This window comes from Panthera onca, chromosome A2 (assembly GCF_046562875.1).
Source record: "Panthera onca isolate mPanOnc1 chromosome A2, mPanOnc1 haplotype 2, whole genome shotgun sequence".
NCBI lineage: Eukaryota > Metazoa > Chordata > Mammalia > Carnivora > Felidae > Panthera > Panthera onca.
In genome coordinates, this window is record NC_138340.1 from 5672233 (window position 1) to 5683884 (window position 11652).

The 11652-nt window shown below is 57.9% G+C and overlaps 1 protein-coding gene across 1 annotated transcript; it reads left to right on the forward strand.

Annotated features, from left to right (window-relative positions):
• Window positions 1-366: 366 nt before the first annotated feature.
• On the forward strand, window positions 367-4821 carry CD320 (CD320 molecule). The gene is made up of 5 exons (XM_060630061.2): window positions 367-619; window positions 3100-3213; window positions 3582-3815; window positions 4099-4257; window positions 4385-4821. The coding sequence occupies exons 1-5, from the start codon at window positions 493-495 to the stop codon at window positions 4525-4527; spliced, it is 777 nt and encodes a 258-aa protein (XP_060486044.1). The 5' UTR covers window positions 367-492; the 3' UTR covers window positions 4528-4821.
• Window positions 4822-11652: the final 6831 nt, after the last annotated feature.

Below are 11652 nucleotides of genomic sequence, written 5' to 3' on the forward strand. Positions count from 1 at the left end.
TATTCACGAAATATTTAAGAGCCTACTATTGTGGCAGACCCTTCTAGGCACTGAGGATACAGCGAGCAACCCAGCATTCCAGTCCTACCGCTGACTTAGTAGTCGCCAGACCCTAAACTAGAGTATAGAAAGGCCGGAGAGAGAGGCTGCCATATTAAGTATGATAGTTGGACAGTCACATTTGCTGTAGGATGCATGCGAAACATTTAATGTTGAGTAGACCCGACAAGTTCCTTTACATCCCCATTAGCTTTTAACTTCGGGTGGACCCAACACCTTTCGTCATACCTTGTCACTGAGAAAAGTGTGTTAGAGCCTCAAATCGTGGGTGTCCCCATATTCGGACATTTACGGTGATCTTAGCCGCGGGCGCCGCGAGGACCTGGGGGCGTGGGCCCCGCCCCCGTCCGCTGCGCGCGTGCGCTGGGATAAAAGCGAGGCCGGCCCGCGCGCGCCCAGTGCCAGGGCAGGGGCGGTGCGGCGAGCGGCTGCATGGCGCGGGGCGGAGCCCGGCGGACAGCGGCCCTGGGTCTGGTGCTGCGGCTGCTGCTCGGCTTCGGACTGGGCCTGGAGGCCGCCCCGACCCCAGTCCCGATCCCGTTCTTGGCCCACAGCCCAGGTGAGAGCTCTGCGCAGCCCGCGCGCGTGCCCCTCGGCGGTCCGACCCCACCCCGCGCGCGCCGGCGGCTCCTCGCCATTGGCTGTTTCGCTGGTCTGTCCCGGACACTCCCCCGGCACGTGGCTCGGGACTCCAGTGTGCCGTGAACCTGGCCTTTGAGAGCGAGCCGTCCCCAGCTGGGGACCCTCGGCTCTGCCTGCCTTTAACTACTCTGTTTCTACCCTGCCCACACCCCACTCCTGCTCGGCTTTGTCGGACCCCTTTGTCACGTCCAAGCCGACCTTCAGCCCAGCGTGGGCAGGAAGGCTTTTTGCAGGCTCCGGTTGTCCGACCTCTAGCCGTGCGTAGCCGGTCACCTGGCGCCTCTGGGAGCGGCTGCGCCTCCTAAATCCTCGCCAGACCCTGAGGCCATGTGGCTGAGCTTCCTGGGCCACCAGGCCCCCGCTCTCCCCATCTCTGCACCTTCCTTTTCTGGCCTTAGAGAAGGAAGGGTTTTCCTCCCTCCCTGTCACCCCCAGGCCCCTGGACACATGCGCCTGGGCCTAAGTGATCTTGGTGGCCCTCTCTGAGCTTCCCAGAGTCAGTTTGGCAGGGAGTGACCTTCCTGTAGGCACAGGTGACCCCGGCTTTCAGCCTTGAGCGCAGATTCACGCACTTAACCCATTCCTACCTGAGCTCTCACCTTATCTGTCCCCCGCCTCACCGAGGAGTCCCTACCTTTATAGGCTAAATCTTCCTGGTTCCTTTAAGGAGGCAGGACTCCCCTTAACCAAGTTCCAAACCCCACAACAAGTGGTTTCCTCTCCTCAGGACACTGAAGTGGGAACTCCTAGCAAACCCCTTTTACAGGGGAGGAAACTGAGTCACTGGTCGTTTCCCCTCCTGTCTGACCCCACGAGGCCTGGTCTGCTGTGCTCTGCCTCCCATTTTCCAGGAAGGCCAAACACTCCAGGGAGGGAGGTGGGGGGTTGGCAGGGCCGAGAGCGCCGGGCCTGGAAAGGAAGCCTCGCCCAGGGGCTGCCAGACCCCCAGGGGCAGGGAAGGAAGCTGGCTCCAGGTTGGCCACAGCTCTTCCGGGCTCCACCACGCTTGGGGACTGTGTGGGCCACAGGTACCTTTGGGCCTGGAGGCCTGTGGAGCACTGGGTTTGGAGGCCCGTGAGTAAAGGTAGGGTTGGCAAGAAGGGCAGGATCGGATGGGGTGGGACCAGGCTGGGTCCAGGCCAGGTATTTGTCACCTGCCCTACTGCACCTGGGAGGGGAGCCTTCAAGGCCATTCCCTTCCTCTGTCACTCAGACTCCCTCCTGCTGGCCCTGGCTCCAGGCCCTTCTGTGCTGCTCCAGCAGGTCAGCATGCAGCCTGAGCCTCACTGCCTAGGGTCCCGGAAAGCCCAGATCTCGTCCGGACTCAGCCTGGACCCTTGTGTGACCTGTATCCACTTATTGTCAGCTGCTGCCCTGGACTTGTTACAAGGTCCTGGCCCTGATCTCCACTGAGCCTCCTTACCATCTGTGTGGATACCAGTTTGAGCACAGTTGTTCTGAGAGGCAGGTAGAGCTTCAGGCATCCGAGAGTCTCATGAAACCCCTCCCAGGAAAGCAGCTGAGATCTAAAGGTTGGGGAGGAATCACCAGTTGCAAAGTGGGGGCAGGAAAGGGTGCACTGGACCAAGGAACAGCACAGGCAAAGGCCCGGAGGGGGAAACAAGCCAGGCCTCTTGGAGAACCTCGGGAAGGCCAGGACAGAGGGTGCTGGATGAGGAAGAAGAATGAGGGTGAGGTCCAGGAAGCATTTTGTGCTGAGCCAGGCACTGGGGCCACACGGGAAAAATAGTGATTTGGTTCGAGAGGGTCAGGGGACCAGGGCACGATTTTGAGCAGAGGGGAGGCAAGGGTGGGTGATGGAATGATGGGCTTCTGTGAGGTCTCCAGTGTCCCAAGGGGGTGGGGCCTGGCTAGGAGGTGGCACATTTCAGACGGGGAAAGTGGTTGGATCTGGGCGGAATTTAGGAGGTGAGTGGACAGGCCCTGGTGATGAAGCAGGTCCTCTGCCCAGGGCCTCAGTTTCCCCTGTGCTAAGTAGGTGGGATACATCCTGCCCTGCTGACCCTGACCATGGGCGGGTCACAGATGGCCCCTACCCGAGCCTGTTTAACCATGGATCTTGGAGACACGCCTGGTAGACTGTTGGATCAGGGAGACCTGGGCTCAAACCTCGAAGCTGCCACCAGCTCGGCAGCCTGGGACCTTATCTCTCCTGGGTGTCTTCTGCACCATGGGGTGGGGGGGCAGTAGGACCTTTCCTGTGAACTGCTCCGCTGCAAGCCTCACACGTAGTGGGTCCTCAGCAAACGGTGGCCACCAGGGGCATTCCAGCGCCCTGGGACCTGGCCGGTCTCCTGGTGGTCAGTCTGTAACGTTGTGTCCCTGGCGGAGGCCAAGATTCGGGCCTCCCAGACCTCACTTGTGTGCGTCTTGCAGGCTCGTGCCCGCCCACCAATTTCCAGTGCCGCACCAGTGGCTTCTGCGTGCCCCTCCCTCTGCGTTGCGACGGCGACAAGGACTGTCCGGATGGCAGCGATGAAGAGGAGTGTGGTGAGTCGCAGCCCCTGGGGGCGGGGCTTGAGGAGGCGGAGCCACAGGGAGGGGAGGTGCTTGTGGAAGGGGCGGGCTTTCAGGCTGGCACGATGGGGCGGGGCCCGAGGGTGGACAGGGCTTACAGGGTCGCCGGATTGAGAAGAGGTGGGTTTCCTGGGAGGTAGGCTTAGTGGGGCCTTGGGAGGAGGGGCTTTCAGGGAGGCCGGTCCTTGGAAGGCGAAGCGAACAGGGAGACATCTTCAGGGTGGGTGGGTTTTACAGGGTCGCCTGTTCCTGGAAGGCAGGGCTCACCGGAGGCCGGGTGGAGGAGAGTACCCCAGCTCTCTTGGGTGGGTGTTTGGGACCTGACTGACCCTGCATCTCAGGCATCAAGCCTTGCGCCCGGGACGGACAGTGCCTGCCACCCACTGGCAGCCCCTGCCCTTGTGACAGCATCGATGACTGCCCAGATGGCTTCGACCACACTGTTCACAACTGCAGTCGCCAGCCCTGCCCGGCCGGGGAGCTTCGCTGCCTGTGGGGCAGTGCCTGCATCCCCCGCACCTGGCTCTGTGATGGCCATCCCGACTGTCCTGCCTCCAGCGACGAGCTTGGCTGTGGTGGGTGCCCTGCGTCCCCAGCGTGTCTGCGGGGGTGGGGAGGGCCGAGTGTTAGATAAGGACACCTTCTGGCGGGTGACCAGGCTTGGGGTGTGGAAACTCGGGTCTTCCGTGCGCCTGCACCCCCATGGGGGCAGCGGTGCTCACTGACCTCACTCATCCTGGGTTGGGAGATGATGCGCCCCAAGGTCCCTCCAGGCATTTGGGACACGTGTAGTCCCTCCCTGCCCCTCATGCCCTCAGCGCCGACTCCCCAGCTACTGAATGCCTGGACTTCTTGCAGGAACTGAGACGCCCCAGGAAGGGAATGCCACAGCCATGGGGACCCCTGTGGCCCCGGGCACTGTCACCGATCTTGGGAATGCCACCGCCACCTCGTCTGGGGACCAGGACTCAGTCCAGTCTGGAAACCGAAGTGCTTGTGGGGTTATTGCCGCAGCCGGTAGGAAGACCGGGCCCTCCTGCTCCTGGGGGCAAGGGAAGGCTTGGGGAAGGGACGGGCTGGGCCGCAGACCCCCCTTCCCGGTGTGGGGGGCTGTCACTGACTCCTGTCCGTCTGCCCCCCACAGTGGTGCTGAGCGCAGGTCTGGCTGCCATCTCCCTGTTCGTGTTGTCCCGGCTCTGGGCCCGGGGGCGCCTGAACCAGCTGGGGCTGCTGATGGTCGTGAAGGAGTCCCTGCTGCTGTCGGAGAGGAAGAGCTCGCTGCTCTGAGGACGAGCTGCTGCCACCACGTCTCCCGGGCCCTGGGCACGGCCACTGCGGGCACATCAGCCCTCGGACGTGGCTTCTTGTGGCCATGCAGCACCGTGGACCTGAGCTCCTGCAGATGTGGCCCTGGAGGTCGCGGGCACCTGGACCCTCGCCCCAGATGCAGGAAGCCTGGCCCGGGAGCACATCACAGCCGGAACCTAGGGGCTGGCCCCAAGCTGCTCCGGGGGATGGCCCCAACTAGACACTCCTGCTGCCTCTGTCTGAGGGTGGTGATTAAAGTTACTTCACATCCTCCGCCTGCCTCTAGGCTTCTGTCTCCCTCTGCCCGGGCAGCTCTGTTACAGCCCCTACTCCATAGTGGAGTGTCCTGAGAGGGTGGGACTCGGGGACCCAGCCCCGGGTGCTCCCTCGGCCACTCTGCCTCTGGCTTTCTGGGATCCAGAGCAGGTGGCAGTGGGGCTGGGGCAGCCGGGTGGTCTGCATCACCCGCAGGCTCCCGCACAGAGGAGCGGGGCTTAGGCAGGGCCTCCGGGAGTCCTGGGCGACCGCCATCCATCATGGCTTCTTCCTCCTGGAGGTGTAAGCTGGGCACCTCAGGGTTGGTCTGGGCTCCACTCAGTTTTAAAATGTAGGAATGTGTGTGAGTAGGGGAGGGGCAGAGAGAGAGGGGGAGAGAGAGAGAATCCCAAGCAGGCTCTGCACTGTCGGCACAGAGTCCGATGTGGGTGTTGAACCCACAAACCGTGAGATCATGACCTGCGCTGAAACCAAGAGTGGGGCGCTTAACCATCTGAGCCACCCAGGCACCCCAAAAGCGTAGGTTTTATTATCGTGCAGGTATGGTGCGGCCGACGGAACGGGAGACTGCCCTTCAAAAGATGAGCAGTTCCCAAAAGGAGGCAGAACACCAGGGCCACACGGGGAAGGAGGCCTCAGCGTCCCGAGGGAGCTGGAGGAGAATGTGGGCAAGAATCTTTATTGTGGCTCCCGTGGGCAGGGGTGGGTGAGGCGGGGTAAGCGGGCCCGGGATTGGCTAGTTTGAGTAATGTCAGCGGGCTCTGGGGTAGGTGCTGTCTGTCACACAGGTCCCAGGCTATTGGCAGTGATGCCATGGGCTAGGAACGTCTGGGGCAGCCGCCTGGGGGGCCCGTGCTGTGCCCCGTGAGCCCCCACAGGCATTCGCCATCCGCAGCCAGTGCTGTCGCTGGGCCGCCCCTCGTGGCTCGCCTTACGATTGCAGGGCACACTTCAGCAAAGACTGTCCAGGAACTTGGAGGAAAGGGGGGTGATGACTCAAGTCCTGGAGGGAACGCGGGCCCACACAGCGAGATCACGGGTAAAGAGAGAGTGTGGAGTGGGGGCTCTGCCTTTCTTAGGGTCCCAGGTGGGGGTGCCCAGGTTTTGTGGGGTCACTGTTACTGGTGAATTGAATGTGTAGGAACAAGAGTGAGGGCAGGAGGGGAGAAGTGGGGTCGCTGGAAGAGCCGGTTACCTAGGTCGCCCAGGGCCTTCTGGAAGAGGGAGCTTCGTTGAGTGGGGGCAGCCGAATTCCTTATCTGGCTGTGCTGTTCGTCGCCACGTCTTACAGCTGGCAATTCGTTTATTCCAGAGGGACGTCAGCACTCCCGGCTTAATACCAGGAGCTGACAGTGCGCTGTCCTTAGCTGCCTGGCCCTGGCGTGATCAGGGCGGGGGGGATACTGGCTCGGGGGACGGGCTCTGGACCGATTGCTTTGCGTGTGAGATGTGTGCCCTCCACTGGTGATCTGTCTGCTGTCTCTGGGAACTGGCTAACCCCATGAGGGACAGTCCCTCCTGGTCAGCAAGTCTCCAGATGCCAAAGAACCAGGAGTACAGAAAATATAAACCAGACATACCCCGATCACTGGGTGTTGGCGACAAGGTTCTCCGATCCTCATTTTCCTTGTTTCCAAGTGGTGTGGCCAGAGCCCCTGTGGCCTCCTTGCATGGAGGTGACCTTCCTGATATCCCTGGTGGTGGACTGGGTGTCTGCCACCAGCTGGGCCCATGCCACCCGCTGCTGGGAGAGCACCTGGGATCCCACACAGGGTCTTGGGGCTCCCATATCTGGCAGGCAGAGAGATGGCCCCTGGCCGTGAGATGCTGAGTGTCGGGGTAGAAGGCCGGTGCACCAGGAGGGCTTCCTGGGGGTGGTGAAGCTGGGCTTTGGGACTCCACCCATCTCCTAGCGGGGGAAGGTGGTTGAGGTAGGTGTTGGGGTCTGGGCGTTGGGCAGGGGACAGGGGGCCCGAGTTCTCGGTCAGTGCCGGGGGGCAGCAGGAGTGCAGGCTTGGGAGGTGGGCTGCAGGTACAACAGTGGCCCCAGCCAGCGGTGGGGGTGCAGGGCGCCCCGTCTCCTGGGGCCCAGGGCCTTGCTTCTGCACCTGCCGGAGCCAAGGTGAGCTGATGCAGAACCAAGCGCTTCTCCCAGGTGGCAGGAAGGAGTTCCACGGGAGGGTGGGATTTTCTTGTTTCTCGGTTTTTCTCCCTTCTGCTCAGGCAGGGTCAGCCTCAGTGGGTCAGGGGGCGTGTAAGGGGGTTATGAGGCCGCTTGTCACACGCCACTGGTGTCACTTAGTTATCAGTGGAGCAAACCATCCTGTGCTTGGGGACTCTGCCACCCCAGTGTGTTCTCGCTCATGGCTGGCAGCTCTTTTGGGCCATCAGGAACGGTGGCTGTTGTCCTCTGCGGGCTGGGCTGGTTGGACATCACCACCTAGAGTTTCTCTGTCCCGTCTGGTGCCCTGGGATGGCCTGGCCAGCTGGGCCACTCCCTCTCCGTGTGGCTTTTCCATGTGGCCACCTGAACAGAACGGCCTTCTGTCTTTCGTGGCAACTCAGGGCTCGTCAAAGTGCAGAGCTGAAGGCACCAGACCTCCCGGCTCAGGCCGGGAACCAGGCCAGCATTCTCTTGCTTCCGCGGAGTCTCAGGTCAGCCCAGACGTACGTGGGGACCACACACGGGTGTGAACACGGGGGGTGGGGGGGGGCCCGGATGATGGTGTCATCCTTGCAGGCCAGCTTGTGCAGAGGGCACGAGCTGGGGACGGGGCAGGCGGGGGTGGGGGACTCCCTGTCCACCTGAGCCAGCTGATTCTCTGTGGGCCCGTGGCTCTGCTGTCAGGTACAGCTTTGTCATCTGCCCCCGGGGGCAGTCACAGGTCCAGATGTCTGTCGCTGTGGGCACGCTGGGGTCTCAGCTGCCTTTGTTCCCTGGAGCAGGGCTCACACTGCTGTCCTGTGCGGCAAGCTCTGTGAGTCACTTCCGGGAACCTGCAGGAAGGGTCCAGGTTTTAAAGTGGGGGGGGTGGGGGAGGGGGTTGGGGAGCCGAGGAGGAGGGGGAGGAGGCGGGGTGGGAGCTGCAGGCAAGGATGGAAGGGTGTCTGTGTATATCTCTGTACAATTCTTTCTGTTACTCTTTTTTTTTTTTATTGAGGGAAAATTCACATAAAATTAACCACTAGCCATTTTAAAGCATACAGTTTACTTAAAGACATTTTTTTTAAGTTGATTTATTAATTTGAGAGAGAGTGCAGGAGAGCATGAGCGGGGGAGGGACAAAGAGAGAGGGAGAGAGAGAGTCCCAAGCAGGCTCTGTGCCATCCGCACAGAGCCCCACGTGGGGCTTGAACTCACGAACAGTGAGATCATGACCTGAGCCGAAACCAAGAGTTGGGTGCTCAACCGACTGAGCCATCCAGACACCCCTCTTTCTTTCTTTCTTTCTTTTTTTAAAAGTTTATTTATTTTGAGAGAGAGAGTGTGTGTGTGTGAGTGAGTGAGCAGGGGAGGGGCCAAATCAAGGGAGAGAGAGAATCCCAAGCAGGATCTGCACTGTCAGCACAAAGCCTGATGCGGGGCTCGAACTCATGAAACGTGAGATCGTGACCTGAGCCGAAATCAAGAGTCAGACGCTTAACTGACTGAGCCACCCAAGTGCCCCTAGTTCCAAAACATTTTCGCCCCCCCCTCCCCACCGAAAAGGAAACCCTGTCTCCATTAGGACTCATTCCCCATCTCCCTCCCTCAGCCTCTGGCACCTACGAACACAGTTTGTGTTTCTGTGGATTTGCCTGTTCTGGACATTTCCTGGGGATGGAATCATACCATAGGTGACCTTTGATGTCTGGCTTCTTTCACTGAACGTCATGTTTCTCCCCAAAGTTTCCTTGTGTCTTTTTTTTATGCCCCTTCCCCATGACCTAGACAACCATTGATTGCCTTCTGACACTATGGATTCATTGCCCTTCTAGAATCACATAGTAGGTACCCTGTTTTGTCTGGCGGTTTTTACCTGACATGTTTATTTTAAGATCTGTGCATACTGTTGTTGCGTGTGCTAAAAGTTAACTTGTTTTAGGGGGCGCCTGGGTGGCTCAGTCGGTTGAGCGTCTGACTTGGGCTCAGGTCATGATCTGGCAGTCGGTGGGTTCCAGCCCCACATCGGGCTCTGTGCTGACAGCTCAGAGCCTGGAGCCTGCTTCAGATTCTGGGTCTCCCTCTCTCTCTGCCCCTCCCCTGCTCCTGCTCTGTCTTTCTCTGTCTCTCAAAATATAAATAAATGTTAAAAAAAAATTAAAAAAAAAAAAAGGTTAACTTGTTTTATTGGTAAGCCCTATTCCGCTGTATGGCTGGCCCACACTCTACCTGTTGATGGACATTGAGGTCATTTCCAGCTTTATATTTATTATTTATTAATTAAATCTTTATTTTTGAGGGAAGGAGAGAGAGAGAGAGAGAGCGAGCGAGCATGAGTGGGGGAGGGGCAGAGAACGAGGGAGACACAGAATCCGAAACAGGCTCCAGGCTCTGAGCTGTCAGCACAGAGTCCGACGTGGGGCTCGAACCCACAAACTGCGAGATTATGACCTGAGCCGGAGTCGGACGATTAACCGACTGAGCCACCCAGGCGTCCCAAGAGTTAATCATTTTAAAGTGAACCGTCCCATGGCATCCTAATACCTGTAACCAGCACCATGTGAATCTTTTCACGGGCTTATAGCATTTCAGAAGACACCTACCTGGGACTTTAACTGGGATTGCATTGCCTTTGTAGGTTAGTGTGTGGAGAACAGACATTCACTGAGCACCGACTGGGTGGCAGGCATTGTAGGTGCTGGAGACCAACCTTGAACAGAACAAGGCCCCCTCCCCCATGGAGGCAAGTGAGTGGAGGTGGGGTGAGGGGCTAGGCGACCAACCACTAAACTCTACTAAACCAGTATCTCGATGTCAAGGTGGGGCTAGGTTCTGGGGACTAAGCGCCGAAGTAGGAGTGATGGGCGTGCTGGACGGGGGGAGAGAAGGGTCACTACCTTTACGTTTGATAAACAAGAGGCTGGAACGGGGAGGCATTTGAGTAGAGAGCTGAAGGAAGATGAACTGTGCAGGTATGTAGGTGAAGAACATTCTGAGAAGAGTAAACAGCGAGTGCAAAGGCCCTGAGGCAGAAGTTGTTCCAGACACAGGAAGTCTGGAGCCAGCGCGGAGGCGGTAGTGGCAGTGGTGAGTTGCCCTCAGAAGATGTCTGTGGGCGGGGGGTGGGGGGAGGCACTGGGTGTGTGTAGCGAGGTGGGACCTTTGGGAGATTTGAACAGAGCGGGCCATTCTCTGACAGGTTTTAAAGTGTCTTCTTGCATTGAGAAAATCCCTCTGTAAGGACATGATTTATCTAACTGAAAGCTTCTGGCTTAGGACTCTGTTTTCCTGGTTTGTTTTGTCTTTACCAGATTGGTCTGGTCACAGCAGGGGTGTAGGTACACTTTGTTCCGAAGCAACACTTGTGTTCATTTGTATCACAGAACCGGTTGCTTCTTCCTCAGGAAAAGCACGGCCTGGAATAAAAGGGTTCTTGCCGATCCTTTCTTCTGTTCTCGTCACCGTGTGAAATTTCCAGTTCGATGGAGTTCTTTGGGTTACGTGATCAGAGTTCTTCGTTTGTTCAAAACACATTTGTTGTAGATGAATGTTCCCGGCCAGACAATCGCAACCAGCCTCAAGGTCCCTCAGCGGGTGAATGGGTAAACCCGATGTGGTGTGTCCGCACAATGGGGTGTTATTCAGCCCTGAAGGGGAAGTCCTGACGTGCCGCCACGCGGGTGAGCCTTGAAAATGCCACGCTAAGGGGTGCCTGGGTGGCTCAGTCGGTTGAGCGTCCGGCTTCGGCTCAGGTCATGATGTCGCGGTTCGCGAGTTCGAGCCCCGTGTCGGGCTCTGTGCTGACGTCTCAGAGCCTGGAACCTGCTTTGGATTCTGGGTCTCCCTCTCTCTCTCTGCCCCTCTCCCGCTCATGCTGTCTCTCTCTGTCTCTCAAAAATAAATAAACATTTTAAAAAGTTAAAAAAAAAAAAAAAAGAAAGAAAATGTCACGCTTAGCGAAAGCACAAAGTCAGATATTGTGGGATTCCATTCGTAGACGATGTCCAGAGTAGGTAAAGCTGTAGGGCCAGGAAAATAGTGGTTGTCGGGGGCCGGAGGAGATAGCGGGACAGGGGGTGAGCAGCTGAAGGACGTGGGTTTTCTCTTTGAGGGCTGGAATGCCCTGCGGTACCCTGCAGCGGTGGCCGCATATGTCGGCGAATGCACTAAAAATGACGGATGTGTACATTTTCAGTGGGTGAATTCGGTGGTGTGTGGTGTGATAGGAGCTGAGTTGTGTCCCCTCCAGAGCCCCATGATGAAGCCCTAACACTCTAGCCTTTATTATTTACCCTTAATTTGTATTTTATGTTTTTATTTATTTTATTTTTTTATTTATTTTTTAAAAATTTCTTAACGTTTATTTATTTTTTTTTATTTTTTTTTTAATTTTTTTTTTTTAACGTTTTATTTATTTTTGGGACAGAGAGAGACAGAGCATGAACGGGGGAGGGGCAGAGAGAGAGGGAGACACAGAATCGGAAGCAGGCTCCAGGCTCTGAGCCATCAGCCCAGAGCCCGACGCGGGGCTCGAACTCACGAACTGCGAGATCGTGACCTGAGCCGAAGTCAGACGCTCAACCGACTGAGCCACCCAGGCGCCCCAGCGTTTATTTATTTTTGAGACGGAGACAGAGCATGAACGGGGGAGGGTCAGAGAGAGAGGGAGACACAGAATCAGAAGC